Source organism: Diceros bicornis, chromosome 5 (assembly GCF_020826845.1).
Source record: "Diceros bicornis minor isolate mBicDic1 chromosome 5, mDicBic1.mat.cur, whole genome shotgun sequence".
NCBI classification, from domain to species: Eukaryota; Metazoa; Chordata; class Mammalia; order Perissodactyla; family Rhinocerotidae; genus Diceros; species Diceros bicornis.
In genome coordinates this window covers 25,976,852-25,993,777 of record NC_080744.1, presented here as the reverse complement: position 1 = coordinate 25,993,777, position 16,926 = coordinate 25,976,852, and the positions used below count along the sequence as shown (strand labels likewise).

The window sequence follows — 16,926 nt, the reverse complement described above, 5'->3', positions numbered from 1 at the left end:
TAATTACACAGAAGTATTTCATTGTACACTTCTTATTATGTCAAAAATTGGGGAAAGTACAAATGTCTACCAGTAGTAGAATGGCTAAATAAATCGTAACAATTTGTGTACAGATGCAGTCACACTAATGATCTGAAAATATTCTTGCTGTTAAGCGAAAAAATATAATAAATAAAACTGAATAAACCACATTTTTACAATTTTGTAAATGTACATATATAAAGCTAGTACACCAAGTTATTAACAAAGCTTACCTCTGCATGTTTTATTTAAAAGGTGATTTTTATTTTCTTCATATTTTCACTGTTTTCCCATTATATATAATGAATATGCGTTTCTTTGAAGTCAGAATAAAAAAATACTATAAATATTTTATAGAATTCTGGGAGAGGGAGAAGAGAGACATAGCAGAGAAATCGGTGAGAAAACACAAGAAAACCCACATTTTCTTACCTCCCAGAGACACTGAATTAAAAACTATCAAGCAAGAGCCATTTTATTGGGGTATGAGAGAACATAGATGATAGTATGGAATACTTATATATACTGACTGGAATGATCTGGCAGAGAAACAGAAATTGATAACACAGAGAAGAGAACCTGACATTATAAAGTCCTTGAGGTAGCAAAGGTGATGGGGTCCAGTACCTAAACGGAGGAGCTGGCTTTCAGATGAGCTGGCTTTCAGAACCCTGCTCATCTGAAAGCCAGCTCATCCATTGAACAGAAGGAAAGGCAGAGAACATGGCTACAGATACAATAGGGCTGGCAGATTTGAAGTGAGAAGATGAAGTTGTGTTCTGATTGCTTCTGTTTTCTTAGTGAAATGAGAAGTGAGATTATTAATTGAGCATGAAGAGGGGAGAAAGGGGTGTGAAATAGTCTAATACTGTCTGGTTTTTCCTTTATCACCTGCATTTACAACGTAGTGAGAAATCCCACATTAAGTAACATCTTCTAAACACTTTTAATGGTTATCTATTCCTGCAAAAAAAAAAAAAAAAAGAAAAGTGAAGAAATGAGGTTGTAGAAAGAGGTTCCTGGCCACACTGAACTTACATTTTTGTTGATGAAATAAAACGCATATGAGATAATAAGGAAATAATTCAACCAACAAAAAAAATGGTTTTCAATCGTAAGACTTACTAAATAAAATAGGTGCACCATTTATGATACCAATAATAGTATCCTAAAGGAGAGAACATATTTCTATTGTCTATAGTTATCCTTCTGAAAGCCTCTGTGGAAGAACCTTTAAATGAGCTGAAAGAAAATGAGTTTATATAGGTAAAAAATTGGTCAGAGTGGGTGCAGTCTCAGAGCCAGGGTGCAGGACATTAAATGTAGGATGGTGGACTGAGGCCCATATTGAGAAACAGAGAGTGGCCCTAAGTCAGCCTGTGAGAAAAGAGCCAGGTCACACCTCAAGGGCCTCCTCCAGGAAGATCCTTATTGGAAAGGATCAGGCATTCAGGGTGTGGGCAGAGCCCACTGATGACCTCTGACCCTTCTCACATTTATTTCCTCTGCCTGGTACTTTCTCTCTCAACCAGCATCCTGCCACTCCCTGCCCCCCACCAAATGCACACACACCATTTACTCATAATCATCCATCAGGTCTTAATTTAGATGTCATTTTTTCTGGGATGCCTTTTCTGGTGGAGATCCTTTTACGTGGCTCTCTACCTACCATACCAGATCTAAGCCGTGTGAGACCACTGACCGTGTTTCTCTTACTTAAAGTATCTCTAGCACTTTGCACAATATCTGCACATAGTGGGCGCTCCAAAAGTACTTGTTGAATCAATGAATCTCAGTTTTCATTCATCTTACAGCACAATCAAGCCTTGGTCTGGAGAATGTGTGACTGTCATTTTAGAAACAGACCTGAAGGTATAAAGGAGGAAGCAAGGAAACAAGATCAACAAGCAGGGATTTGGCAAGATGTGCTGTTTGCTGGTCCTTCCAGAAACCCCATTCCCTGTTCTGGGGCAGTAGTGACAGTGGTTCCAAGAACTCTGCATATGACCTGTCAGGATCTGAGGCAGAGAGGAGACCTTTCAAGAAGGGAAGCCCAGCCTGCTTGCTCCAGTCTGGACTGTGATGGTGTTCATTGCTAGTCAGGAGGGCCCCAACATGGGACTGTGTCACCTTCTGGGCTGTGCAGCCTTGGGAATGGAGGAGGTTCTATCTGCCAGTGGTTTGTGGCCTTTATAGTGAAAAATTAACTTTCCCAAAGGCAGGTCTGGCCTCTACCCTCAGCCACTGGGAGGTGATCTCTAGGCTCCTGGAATGTCCTGCTTGACAGATGTGTTTTTGTTTGCCTGAGGACTTTGGCAACCATCAGTCTGACAATGTGATTTATGGTGGGGGCTTTGGAACATGCCAGGCGAGTTTCCACCTCTGGAGGACCCAGAAACAAAAGGTATTATCCAGAACCTCCAGGAGGCGCTGGAGGCTAAAGGTCAGCCACGTGAGCAGTTTGTGTGATCAAGCCCCAATAAAAACTCTGAACCTCTAATCACTAACGGCTCAAGTGAGCTTCCCTGGTTAGCAGTACTCTGCATATATTGTCATATATCATGGCCAGGAGAAGTAAACACCTTCCAGGTCTCCACAAGGAGAGGATGACCAGAAGTTTCATATTGAGAACCCTCCCAGATGTCTGCCTATGCATTGCTCCCTTTGGGTGGTTCTAATTCATATCTTTTTACCATCATCATCTTTACTTCATTTATCATCTTTTAGTAATGAAACTAATCATAAGTATAGCACTCTCCTGAATTCTGTGAGTCATTCTATCAAACTATTAAACCTAAGGAAGTATGGGACTCCCCAAATTTGTAGCCAGCTGGTCAAAAATGAGGGTGGCCTGGGGACCGCTGAACTTTCAATTGGTGTCTGAAGCAAGGCAGTCTTGCAGAGGACTGTGCTCTTCCTCTGTGAAGTTTGGCATAACTCCAAGTAGTTGGTGTCAGAACTCATTGCAGGGCGATTCACAGGGTAGCATGGGAAATTGAACCAAAGTTCCCTGACACCTGGAGTTCCTGACCATCCACTAAGAAGTCCATCAGGAAACACCCTCTGTTCTCTCCTCTCTCCTATAGGCCCCAGCAAGACCTTGAGGGCCATCAATCCAGGACTGAGGAGCTGTGATTCTAGTCTGAAAGAATACTATTTGTGTTATTGATTAATATTTGAATGCTGCAAATAGCCTTCCAGAGGGGGAAGATTTATCTTTTTCTTCTGTGTAGTTAGAATGATTATTTGACAAATGGATGCTATTCAGTGAACTTTTAAGAAGAGGCCAAATTCATCAACCTCATCAACTCACAATTACAGCCAGGGATCTGTATCACCATGCTCTCTCTTCAGAGAGGGCACAGAGAGCAAATCAGCAGCAAAAACCAACCCAAACCCAGGAGCTAGCAAAAAACACTGCAGGCTGCAGAAACCTGGAGACAGCCACACATGTACTCAGGAAGATGATGAGAAACCGGAATTGGGGGTGGTTGGTCCTCCGAGGTCTGGGGAGGAAACTGCTGATTATTTCTGGAAAAACATTCCCACCCCTGGGCTCAGAAAATAGAGAGAGTAATGGTGTCCAGACCTCCTTCTCAGAAGCGTTCTCCTCCCTGAATCTAGTACCTGAGGTAATTGAGCAGCAGATAAAAATAGTATTATTTGCTCAAAACAAGGAAATCACTTTTAAAACAGCCTGCTGTCTGAGCTTTGTCTCCCTGTGGAACTCAGAAACCAAGCCAACTCCTCTAGCTGTCCACACTGTCTACATGTGGCGGATGGAACATTTCTGACGTCATCCCCTCCTCCTCTCCGAGCACACAGTAAGGAGGGTGGGTTAGGACAAGCCGTTAGGATAGCCGTTCCCACAGCTGGTTTTACTGCAGACTTCCAGGCCCCTCACACATCTTTAGGCTCTGCCCGCCTAGTCTAACCCATCCTGCCCAGTGCGGCCAGACCAGTCTTCCGGACTGCCCATCTCCTCTTCAGGACATCTCAGGACTCCTCTTGAGACTCTGCTTTCTTTCCCTGAAAATACAGTGCGCTTTGCCACTTCCACACTCTTGCTCAGGCCATTTCGTTTGCCTCAAAGACTCTCTACTCCCCATTTTTTTGTACAGAAATCCTACCCTTGATTCACACCTATCTAAGGATAATCTCCCTCACCCTTGCCAACTCTAAAACCTTATAGCAATCATGTTGCTTTAGATTACATTTATTTGTGGAGAGGTCACAGACACCATGACGATGACAAAGATACAATGCGAAGAAAAAAATATACCCGACAACAGGCTCCTTATAGTCTGATGGGAGAGAGGGGAGAAATAAATACATAAACAACATATATGCAAATTAGGATGAGTGTTATGAAAGCAATGAACAAGAGGCTGAGAGAGATTGAAGGGTGAAATTTCAATAGGGTGATCGGGAAATGTTTTTCCTCCTCTGGGAGAAGTGAGTGAGGGGATGGAGAGAAGTCAGAACTGTTATACTCACTGACATTCTACTGCTTGGAAACACAAAACAAGGGGAAAGGAGGTTCCACCCAACAGAGGCATATAAACATCAATCATATGGCCCCAAAAATGTGACCCCTGCACACCTTGCTGACGCCACTCCACAGGGAATGTAATTTGGTGCCAATCAACCATGCCTCCAGTGTCACTTTCCCTGAGATAAGATGGTATGCATTTGCACAGTGTCTGTCTAGGACAGTTGTGCTCTCTGCAGAATAAAGCACAGTTAGGTGATTTTCATGAACACCAAGGTTCTTTTTATACTGGTACTCTAGAGAACTGTGCTAACTGGCTAGAGACCAGGATACACATGAGCAGATGGCTACTTAGCAGTTGAAACTCTCATGACCAGCCAGGTTTTAAATTTCTGTTCATCTCAGCAGCTCATTATTGTATTCCTGGGGTTAGAACTCCAACACAACGGAGATCATCTCCATCTAGAATTGCTACTTTTTAATCAAAACCCATACGGAACTGCAGAGTGTAAATCTGAAAATTCCAGGTCGTTTTCTCTAACCTTTCCTTGGAACTTTCAATAAAATCCCAGAATGATTGATGGAAGTACAATCTGGGGACAGTAACTAATGTAGTGTGACGTGATATGAAGTTAAGTAACCTTGTTTTTCTTATGCAAGTTATCAAGATTCTAGGAAATTCTTTGAAAATCTGTGTGATACCACATCTAAACTAAAATAGCTCTATCATCAGTTGCCAAATAAAGAGTGATCTTAGAGTGCAACTGAGCTACAATGTGGATCCAGAACATGAGGACTATTCCACACAGAGAGAGAATCGCAGGATGAATGAGTTGCACTAGTGCAGTAGTGGCTCCTAGGAAACACCATTTTCTAGCAGCTGTTACTTTCATCAAGATTTTCTCAGTAAAATTACCACAGCCATCTCTGAGAGCATTTACTCGGAAGCACTGCTGGGAATCTCAAATAGGAGCCTCTGTAATGGGAATTCCTATGGATTGGCACTACCTTGGAGGATAGGAGACAATATTGAGCTAAGAGAACCTTTCAACCATTCACTCAAAGCATTTATTGAACATCTACCGTGTGACAAATACTATGGTCAGTGCCAGTGATATAAATTTGAATAAGACATAGTCCTTGCCCTCAAGGAACTCACAAATTTTTTGACATGTCAGATACAAAAATATAAAATGTATCAAGAAGATATGGATGGGGCATTACATGAGCACAGAAAAGGGGCTGCCTTGTCCATTTCAAAGCTGTTGGCCATCTCCAGAGATAGTGGTCTTCCAGTACATCTTCACTGTAGGAGGCGTGTGATACCTATTCCTCTTATACCCTTATAATGAACAAAGTAGGTTAGAAGTAAAGGCACAGTCACCAGAAAGCAGGTGAGAGGGATCAATGAAACATGGACAGTGATTTTTCAGTTTCATATAGACTATAGATATTTCCTAAAATAGATGTGCCGTACAAAACCTTCTAGACTCTGAGTACCGCAGTATCCCCTAATGCCAGAAGAGAGGACCCACAGTCCATGATCTCTGTCTCAGATAAACTCTTATCCTCAGAAGGCTTCAGGAACACATGAGAACTGAACATAAAACCTGGGAAATTGAGGAGGGGTCTGAGTTTGAGATCCCCTAAATGGGTGGTGTCTTAGTCAGCTAGGGCTGCCCTAACAAAATATCACAGACTGGGTGTCTGAAACAACGGAAATTTATCTTTCCCAGTTCTGGAGGCTGGAAGTCCAAGATCAAGGTGTCAGCAGATTTTGTTTCTCCTGAGACTTCTCTCCTTGGCTTCCAGACTGCTACATACTTGCTGTGTCCTTACCTGGCCTTTTCTCTGTATGTGTGCAATGTTGGTGTCTTTTGCTCTTCTTATAAGGACACTAGTTCTGTTGGATTAGGATCCTACACTTCTGACTTCATTTAACCTTAATTACCTCTTTAAAGACTCCACCTCCAAACATTGGAGGTTAGGGCTTCTACATATGAATTTGTTGGGGAGGGGGGGGTGACGACATTTATGTCCATAATAGGTAAAGAGAAGGCCATTCTCTTCTCAGAGACAATCCTTCCTTGGGGCCATTCACAGAGAAATAAATAAACTCCTAGTTTTATTGAATGAAAGCTCAGAGGCCTTGGAATTACTGTAGCCAGTAAAAGAGATAGAATCTTTAAAAAATCCCTGAGTCTAGTATCTAGAAATGATAAGAGATTTACTTATGGTTTCTCCACTACTTTCTCTTATTCTGTGTTTATACAGTGTTTCTGTTAATGACACCATTATTTTTCCAGGAAACAAAATTGAAATCTTCATGTCATCACTGACTCTCTCCCCTCCCTTGCCTCCACTTTCAATCATAAATTTTCCATCTGTATATGGAATATTGACTATTCACACATCTATCCGTAACCTGATTCATCTCTTATTACTTTTCATGAAGGTAACTATAGAAGCCACCTAACTCTTCTTCATGCCTCTAGTTGGGAGCTGCTAATATGGAACCAATGTAACTTTAGGAGATGTAGAACCCTTTACCCCATGTTTTGTGCAACTTTTTTCATGTATGTAAGTGGGAATGGATTCATAATTGTGATCAGTTGCTCAAAAGGGCCCTTCCATCACAAACAGGTCAAAAACCAGAGCTCTCGTCTCTCCTACGACACTTGTCTCTCATGAAAAGTTATTACTTAATATTTGTGTTCACATGACTGATCATATTCTTCCCCTACTCAAACACTCCCCATTAGAAACTTGCAGTTTAAGATGGTGCCTGATCAGCAAGCCCTGTCGTAGCCTCTTCAAAAAATTACCGGGGAATACTTCTTGTAACCAATGGTTAACCAATAGGTGCCATTTTGGCTTCTATGGGGCATATATACTGTTATATCTCCTTTAAATTCTTAAAATAAATGACATATGCTGTACTAGCTCTCTATTGCTGGGTAACAAATTACCACAAACTTAGTGGCATAAAACGATACACAGTTACTATCTCACACTTTCCATGGGTCAGGAGTCTGGGCACAGCTTAGCTGGGTCCTCTGCTCATGGTGTCACGAGGCTGTAATCAAGGTCTTGGCTGGGCTGCATTTTTCATCTGACAGCTTGACTATGGAAGAATCCACTTCCATGCTCATTCAGGTTGAGCAGATTCATTTCCCTGAAGCTGTGTGACTGAGTACCCCAGCTTTTTGCAAGCTGTCACCTAGAGGCCATCCTTATTTCCCAGAGGCTGCCCACAGTTCCTAGAGGTCTCCTGCAGGTCCTCTGCCACATGGACTTGCTCAACATGTCTGCTTACGTCTTCAAGCCAGCAAGGAGAATCCCTCATTCCAGTCTGCTAAGACAGAGTCTTTTCTAACGTAACATAACAACAGAGTGACAGCCCATCAATTTTGCATATTGTATTGGTTAGAAGCAAGTCATAGTTCCCTTCCACACTCAAGAGAGGGCATTATACAAGGTGTGGACAACAGGAGGCAGGCATTTGTGTATCCACCACAGTCCACCATCTGGCCCCCTAGGATTCACTCTCACTTCCAAAATACATTCACACAAACATATACACACACCTCAAAGATCCCAAGCATCGTCCCATATAGCATCATCGCTTAGTCAAAATCGCATCACCTAAATCATGAATAGATTCAAATGCAGCTCCTGGATGTAATCTGTTAAGTACAACTCCTAAGGCACAATTTCTCTCCATCTGTCAACCTGTGAAACTGAAGAGACAAATGATCTGCCCCCAAAACCCCATATAATGTTGGAATAGACATAACTGGGAAGATATAGAATAATAGGTATAGATAATTTGGTTCAGAAAGAGAGAAAATGAAAGATAAGAAGGAGTCACTGTAATCTAGCTGGGCAAACATTGGAAAGTCCTTGATTAGATTTTAAGGCCTGGAAATAAATACTCAACTGTGCCCTCTTGGCTTCTAGTTCCCTCTCTCAGTCATCTTTCCTCTTTCATGAAAGGTAACACATGTTTGCAGTTGAGTAGTTTTATCAGCCTGCTTCCTGCCAGTAGAATTTTAGGGGTCTGACAGCCTCCTTTTATTTTGTACTCTCTGTCCCTTTCAGTCCAAGCTGGCAGTGTTTCTGCGGAAATAATTTTCTCAAGAACTTTGTGGGTCTCCTACGGATTTCAATGAAGTTAACGCCTTTAAAGAAAAGCCACACCACAGATCTTTTCTGGATAACCTATATCTTTGGTTCCTACTCAGATGGCTGAGGGACCATACTCTTAAGCTTTCCAGAGATCCTACGGTTTGGTTGAGAGGATCAATGAGGCACATTCTTAATCTCTTTAAAGAGCCCTTTGTATAACTGAATACTCCCACCTTTAATCTTTCTGAGGTTTTAACAAAAGGTTATAGAACCATACTCTCAGCTTTTCCTCTGTGCCATACTATCTTAATTTTAGCATTTGTTTAGATTGAGAATTATCAGATTCATCCAGTCCTGGTTCCTTTTTGCTTAACAGTTCTTTCCTTAGTTAATCTCTCTCCTCTTGCATTTCATTATAAGCAGCAAGAAGAAATCCAGTGGCACCTTCACACTTTTCTTAGAAATCTCTTTAACTCTACAACCAAGTTCAGCTTTCCACATAATTCAGAAGACAATTCCACAACATTTTCTGCCTCTGCCTAACAAGGATTCTGCTTCCTCCAGTTCCCAATAACATGTTCCTTACTTCTTTCTGAGACTTCACCAGCAGTGTCATTAAAGTCCAGATTTCTACTAATAGTTTGATTAAGGTAATGTTGGCTTTTTCCGTTATGCTCGTCAAAATTCTTTCAGCCTCTTTTAGATATCTGTTACAGAAGTGCCCACTTCCAAGTGCCAAAATCTATATTAGTTTTCTACTGCTAAATATCAAATTACCACAAACTAGTGGCTTAACACAACACACACTTTTATCTCACAGTTTCTGTCAGGAAAGCACGCTCTAGAGACTCTCCTCATGGGTTTGATGAAGTTAGCAGCCGTTTTGGAGAAATCCATATGGCAAGGAACAGCAGGTGGCAATTTTTTTTTTTTTTTAATTTTCTCCTTAGTGACACAAGAAAACACAGAAAGTCATGAAGATTGACAAAAACACTGAACAGTAACTCTGTCACACAACCTAATACCAGAATCCGAAAGGCATCTCCCCTTTCTATAAGGCAGATAGAGCTGTATTTAGAAAAAATCTTCTCATCCCTGCCTGATGCACCAGATTTTATGTCAAGAATCCAGAAGGAACTAGAAAGTCACTTCATAAACATAAAGACTGGCTGATAGGCACTGGTCTGAGAGGCACTTCAAGGACTGTTATTCTCCTCCCTCCACCTATTCCCAGCTATTCCACATCCACCATGTTTCTACATCCAGAGATAGAAACTGCCAGAAACAACCTAGAGAAAGTGGATAGGACCACTAGCAGTGCCTCTTTTGCCTCTTTTAGGTAGAGCCAGTGAAAGGAAAACTCTGTGTCTACATATGACTAGAAATAGGAAAAGTTCCTAACTAGTGCAGGCTGAGAACTTTTGAGGTCTTTGTACCCCATCAGTTGAGAGTATGAGTGGACCAGGTAATAGAGACAGAGAAGAAGATATTGAATATGGTAGCTATCCTTTATGTTTGTTTGTTTACCAAAAATAAAATGCTCTGATCGCTCTTTTCATATTTTTAAATAAAGAAGTCAGGCTAGGTAGCCCCAAAGGGGCTCCTCAATTCTAATTTTTTGTGATTCTATGGTTCCAAAAGATAACATTGTAATTACTGTTGGCTTAGAAGTATAGCTCTCAAAATGCTAGTCTTGACACAGATACCAAGCTCTTAATGAGATTTTAGTTGGTAGCTCAGAGTTGTTGACCCCTGGTCATACTCCAGCCACCCAGAGCCCAGGGAAAGCTGAGTGAAAAGTAAAGGTTTGAGAATTAAGAGGCCAAACTTGGGTAATCAACAGCCAAGTTACATATACAAAAATGAACACCTTCATGAAAACATCATAAATATACACCAAAAATCTGCCATACTCCAATTTCAAGTCTCAGTGTTAGATTTTGTACAACTGGTTCCCTCTCAGACTGGGAAATCTACAGATAAAGTGTCTCCTTTCTCCCTCTTCCAACATCTTTAACTCACCTTCCCGTTGTTACTAATTCTGCTTCTGTTCGCGTTTAGATTTATTGTAGAGCAGCTGCTTTCATTTCTACCTTAGCTTTTACTAAAGTGTAAACTTTAATACAGTGATGCTGGGAGGTGTCCCTACACCGGTCTAGGGCTCAGGAATCAGCATTTTTTTTAAAGCTCCTCAATTTATTCTAATGCGCTGCGAGGCTTGAACCACTGTCCTAGAACACTGTGGGGAGGCTGCTCCTCTGTCTGGCCTGCAGGGGGCAATCCAGCACGTCAACATGACTGAGAACAATGAGAAGATGCTGACATTCCCTGGGGACTGGTGAGAGGGCTGAATTTGGGACAGAAAAGGATAAGGCTGAGAATTAGAAGCCTGAATAATATTGAGGTCACTGAAGGCAGATTTTCTTTAAAATCCTCCTGAACTTTAGGAAATTCTGTGACCAACTGTTTCATTCTCTTACAAGTGCAATTTTCCCAAACCCTTTCTTATACCCTACCCCAGGCTTATAAACGTCTTCATTCAGAGAACCTCCCGATTCCATGATCATTTCTTTGGCTAGAATTCCCTTTATAACAAGTCCATCCTTTATAACAAACTCCTCTCAGAAGAATGACTTGGTGAAAAACAGTTGTCTCCTTTCTCTAAACAGGTCACCCTAACCTTTACACACACCCATGGGTATTCATGTCATCCTTGTCTCTTCTGGAATGACAATTTCAACAGCAAGGATATAAAGGTCTTCTGAAATATTTCTCAGAAAACAACCTAGATAAAGGCCACAGAAGTTTTGTAGTTTATATGTAAAGATATAGCAGGGTAATGGTGAGTTCTGGGGTTGGAGGTCTCAGGTACGTGGTTAGTTCAAGGAGCTCAGACACTGTCATAATAAAAATTCGGCTGCCTACCTACCTGGTTAAGAATCAGTAGTGGACACTGAGACAATGATCTTTTATAAACAAACCCGTTTAATAGCCTTTAAAAATAAAGTATTATTACAAAGAAATTAGAAAAAAATCACATCAATTTAAAAAAAGACAATGAATATGAAAAAATAATTTCCAAATTAAGAAATAAAAATAACAATAAAAATATGAAAGAATTCAACCTCAGTGATAAACAAATACACATTAAATTATGAACAGATATTTTTTCTCTACAAATTTCAAATCATTTTTAAGCGTTAGACTCTCTGATGTGTCTAAGGATGTCATGAAACGAAAACTCTTAGAGTAATGTTATAGAAATATCAATTTGTACAATCATTCTAGAGGGTAATTTGTCAATATATATAAAATTATTTCACTCATAATTTCTACATCAAGAAATCTACCTTAAAGAAATAATCAGAAAAATTGACCACAAATGGACCAAAGCAAATCTCAAGTATTAAAGAATCAATATCATACGGATCATGTTCTTTTACTACAATGAACAAAGTTAGATACTATTAATAAAAAGCAAACTTCGAATAAAAAGAAATACACTCCTAAATAATTCATGAACCACAGATGAAATCATAATAGAATTGCTAAAATATTTACAAATGAACAATAATGAAAAGTCGACATTTTAACACTTGTGAGATGAACCTAAAGCAGTACATAGATAAAATTTTATAGCCTTAAAAATATATTAAACATAATGATTCTATATTTGTATATATTGTGAATGACCACCACAAGAAGTCTAGTTAATGTTCATTACCATACTTAGCTACAAAATTTTTTTTCTTGTGATGAGAACTTTTAAGATTTACTCTCTTAGCAACTTTTCCTGAAACTAACATAACGTGGTATGTCAATTATACCTCAATTAACAAAAGTGTTATTATTATTTTTAAAATCACACTTATTAAATATATATATATTAAAAACAAAAAACTGAACATAATGAGCTAAACATTCAATCAAAAAGTTTTAAAAAGGAGTAAGAGTAACAACAAAAGTAGGAGGAAAAATAGTAACAATAAGTTAAAATTAATGAAATAGAGACAAAGAAGCAAGGGAAAGGATCAATTTTAAGTGGCCCTTTGACAAGAATTAGAAAATGGACAAATCTCTCGTGAGAATTGTCAAAGAAATAAAGAAAGAAGACACAAAAAATATTGTGTAAAAGAAGATAGTAACTATAGGCACAGTAAAAATTTAAATCATTACAAGAAAATGCAAGGAATAAATTCATACAAATAAATTTGAAACTTGGACAAAATGTAAAACTTTCTAAAAATTGTAATCTAGCAAAACTGACAAGAAAAAATAGAAATTTTGAAATCACATGTAAATTCAAGAAATTTAATGCTCTGTACACACATATATAGTTTTACAGGCAAGTTACATCAAACCAAGACCAATATTTTCCGTATTATACAAACTGTACCTAAGTACTGAGAATAATAAAAACAGGAAAGCTACTTACATTTTATGAGACCAAGAGAACAAGGACAAAAACAAGCAAAAATAGATGACAAGCAAAAACTGTAGACCAATATTACTTACATAAAGCAGTGACAGCTCCTAAAAATATTATCAAACTAGCATTGAATATTAGAAAGTAATGCTAATACATCATGATCAATTAGGATTAACACAGGAGTATCAGGAAGGTTTAATATCAGTGCAACATACCACCTGAATATATTAACTCTAAAATTCTCTCACTAAATGCAGAAAAATGATTTGTCAAGTTTAACATGTGTTTATAATTAAAATCTCTTTGCAAACTAGGAAGAAAAAGGAACTTCCTTAACCTGACAAAAGGAATCCTTGAATTTCTTTTAAAGTGAGATGTTAAAAGCATTCCCTTCAAAATTTGAAAAAGACACATTTCCAGTATTATTCTTTCTATTCTACATTGTACTAAAGGTCTTAAGAAGTGCGGTAAAATAATAAAAACATTAGGACTAGAAAGGAAGAAACACAGCTATCATTAATCACAGATACTGGTTCCATTTCTGTGGGAGGACACGTAGGAAATGAGCCTAGAATATCTGGTCATACAGAAAACTAGGAAGCTGTCAAAGACTACAAGCCCATGTCAAAAGGACTCAGGAGCCAACTGGAAAAGATTTCTGCTGGCTAAAGATGGGACAATTCCTGCATCAACAAGATAATGAATGTAATAGATTGAAACACATCAAGTATGTTTAAATCCATGGGTTCATAAAAGAATTCTCCTCAACTACTTTTGGAGATTTGTCCTGATTTGCCTGGGACTATCCAGGTTTTAGCACTGAAAGCTTCATGTCCTGAGAAACCCCTCCATCTCAGGCAAACAGGGATGGTGGGTCCCCGTACAGGGGAACAAATTCATTATCCCGAAAACTGATAAATGGAAGGAATCATCCACTTAACCTCGGAGAGTAATCAAATAATTGACAAGGACAAAATTATAGAAATATTTCAGCTAACAAATGAAGTAGAAATAATATAATTAGAATGTCATTTGCAAACCAATTCCCAACCAAACAATAGATCTAGCCATTGCTTGTCAACAGTCACTAACAACATACACACAAACACACACACACACACACACACACACAGACCAAATGGCCACCTGACATAATGAGTCTCCCGAGCAAAGTACACAACAAAACACCATGACGTGTGGGATTTGCCTCAAACTAATCAGGTATGGGAGGTATGTAAATATGTAGGGTTGTGGGGGTGTCGATTAATCAGATTAGCCAAGAGTTGATAATTGTGAAAGCTGGATGATGAGTATATGTTGTTTCATTACACTATTCTCTCTTCTTTGGTAGATGTTGGAATTTTCCATAATAAAAACTTTAAAAGAATCTAGTTAACATACAAATAAATCACCAAAATGCAAAGACTTATATTCACAATGTCCACTGAATCTTATTTAAAATAGTCAAAACAGGAAACAAAATAATGTCAAACAATGATGTTTAAACATATTAAGTTACACTTACAAAACAGAGCAGTAGGAAGCTATAAAAATCACATTTTCACGTAGGATTGAATGACATGATGGCATATTCATATGCACAATGTTAAACAAAAAAAGATTTTCAAAATGATCCCAATTCCTGTAAACTATGAATATTTATATTAAAAAATACTGAAAGAAACACAACAAACTGTTAACAATATTTATCTCTGGGTAATGATATATAGTTGGATTTTTATTATCTCCTTTATATTTTTTGGTTTTGTCTACATTGAGCAAGTTTTCTGTCATAATCAAAAAATATACTACATGTTATATATTTATTCAAGAAAAGTAATAGACCTGGAGGAAGAGAGGAAGAAGGGCAAACAGAGACAGCATGTGACATGACTAAGCTGGCGTATGCAGAAACCCCATTTCCGGCTGTGCAGCAGCAAGACCACAGGACCACCAAGCTCCAGTGACGCTTCAAAAGCCTGTCAGGTGGCCGGCAGAATAAGAGCCATTTCACCAGTGGGAAGAGCCCCAAGAATGCAGCCCGGGCCGCTTGCTCTCTTGTGCACAGTGTTTGCCTTCATCTGCTTTGGTAGGGAGCCCGCCAACCGTGTAGCTGGGGCCAGAGGAGGGAGGGTTGGGAGAGAAGTTGGAATAGAACTGGACTGTGCTTTTCTCCACTTTATTTTCTGAGTTGAAACCTGGCTATTTGTGATGGCTTTCTTGTGAGCAATGTCATCAGATAACTCATTTTTTTCTTCTTTTCTACAGGTTCCAGCAATTCCCAGAGTGTCAATCAACCTACAAATGTAATGTATACAAAAGAGGGAGAATCTGTGACCTTGGAATGCACGATCACAGTCAGTTATACTTACTATGTGATGTACTGGTATCGACAGCTTTCCAGTGGAGAGATGACTTACCTCATTCATCTAGGTTCTGAAGACAGAAACTCAAGAGAAGGACGATATTCTGTGGTGTTTCAGAAACCAACCATAAAGCTCACCATCTCAACCTTGACGCCTGGAGACTCAGCTGTCTATTTCTGTGCTGTCGCACAACCAACCCACGGTGACAGCAGTAGTGGGAAGAGCCTTACAAAAACCCCAGGACCCAGCATGAGCCAGCCAGCTGCTCCAGAAGCCTAGGAGAGAACAACCCACAGGACAGGAAGAGGTTAGACAGAAGGCATGGTGAGTGGCACTGATGGGTCTAGAGAGGAAGCTAATGAATGTTCTAGCAACAATCTTCCCACATTTGGTATCAAAGAAAGAGTTGTGGTTACAAGACCCCAACCTCAACAGCATTTTCATCTCTGAAACTTGTGCCTCAGGATGATAAAGCGAAGCTGAACGAGGTGTGGATCTGTCATCGCTGCATGCCCAACATCCATCCCCCATTTTTGGTGACAATGGCTTGATTTTCCCTAGATTACCAAGCCTCCCCTCCTCCTACCCTATGTTTGGGTTTGGATGAGTGTGACTCTACCCTTGGACCCCTGACCAATTAGCAAATTCATCTCTCTGACCGCAAGGAGGGGTTCAAGAATGGGTACATCACCATGCCTAGATCCTCAAACTCAATAGGGAACTATTGGGAGTGCTGTTGGGGATGCAAAAGGCTAGGATATAAACCTAGAGCTGCCAGCAGCCCTTTTCCCACCACCAGGGAAGAGCAGGATCCTGAAAAGAGACAGTGAAAATGAGTTCCCTTAACGTTGTTTGAGGCCCCGGCCCCTGCTGTGATTACAGGAGATCTACCTGGGATTTTCAGTTGTGCACCCCAGCTGCCTTAGGTTGGTTTCCTCCAGAAGCAGACAGGGATTCGGGTGGAAGTGGTTTAGTTGGGAGGTGAACCCAGGATTGATGGCAGGGGCATAGGAGAGGGTGACAGGAAGGGAAGTCAGCCAGTAAGGGTGTGTTCTCCAGCCAGCTGCCACTGTGGGCACCTGGAGTTTAATCCTGCCTGGGAATCTCTGGGAACCAGTGTGAACACTTGCCTCAAGTTATCCCGCCTGAGGGCCAAAGGAGCCAAGGTATTGATGTCCACAATCCTGTGTATCATTGGTCAAGGACAGCTCCTGGGAGTGTTAATTCTCCAGCATTTAGCAGGCTGTAACAGTAAGAGAAAGCCCTTAGGCAAAGAAACCAAGTACTGGCAGGAGCAAGTCTGCAGGGTGCACTGAAGTGTAGTGAAGAACAAGGGAATCTTGATGGGACACCAAGAATGCAACACAAGTAATTTCTTTTATTTCTTAAGCTATTTAGATTTGAGTTTTATATCACTTGCCATCAAAAGAGACCTAACTAAAAGCACTAATAAAAATAGCATTGGGTAAAATGAACTAATTAAACAAAAT

The 16,926-nt window shown here is 39.9% G+C and overlaps 1 gene segment (V, D, J or C); it reads left to right on the top strand.

Moving 5' to 3' along the window:
• Nucleotides 1-15,079: 15,079 nt before the first annotated feature.
• Nucleotides 15,080-15,715, top strand: LOC131405456 (T cell receptor delta variable 1-like). The segment is given in 2 exon segments: nucleotides 15,080-15,159; nucleotides 15,339-15,715. Coding segments are annotated over 2 exon segments (432 nt in total).
• The last annotated feature ends 1,211 nt before the right edge of the window (nucleotides 15,716-16,926 follow it).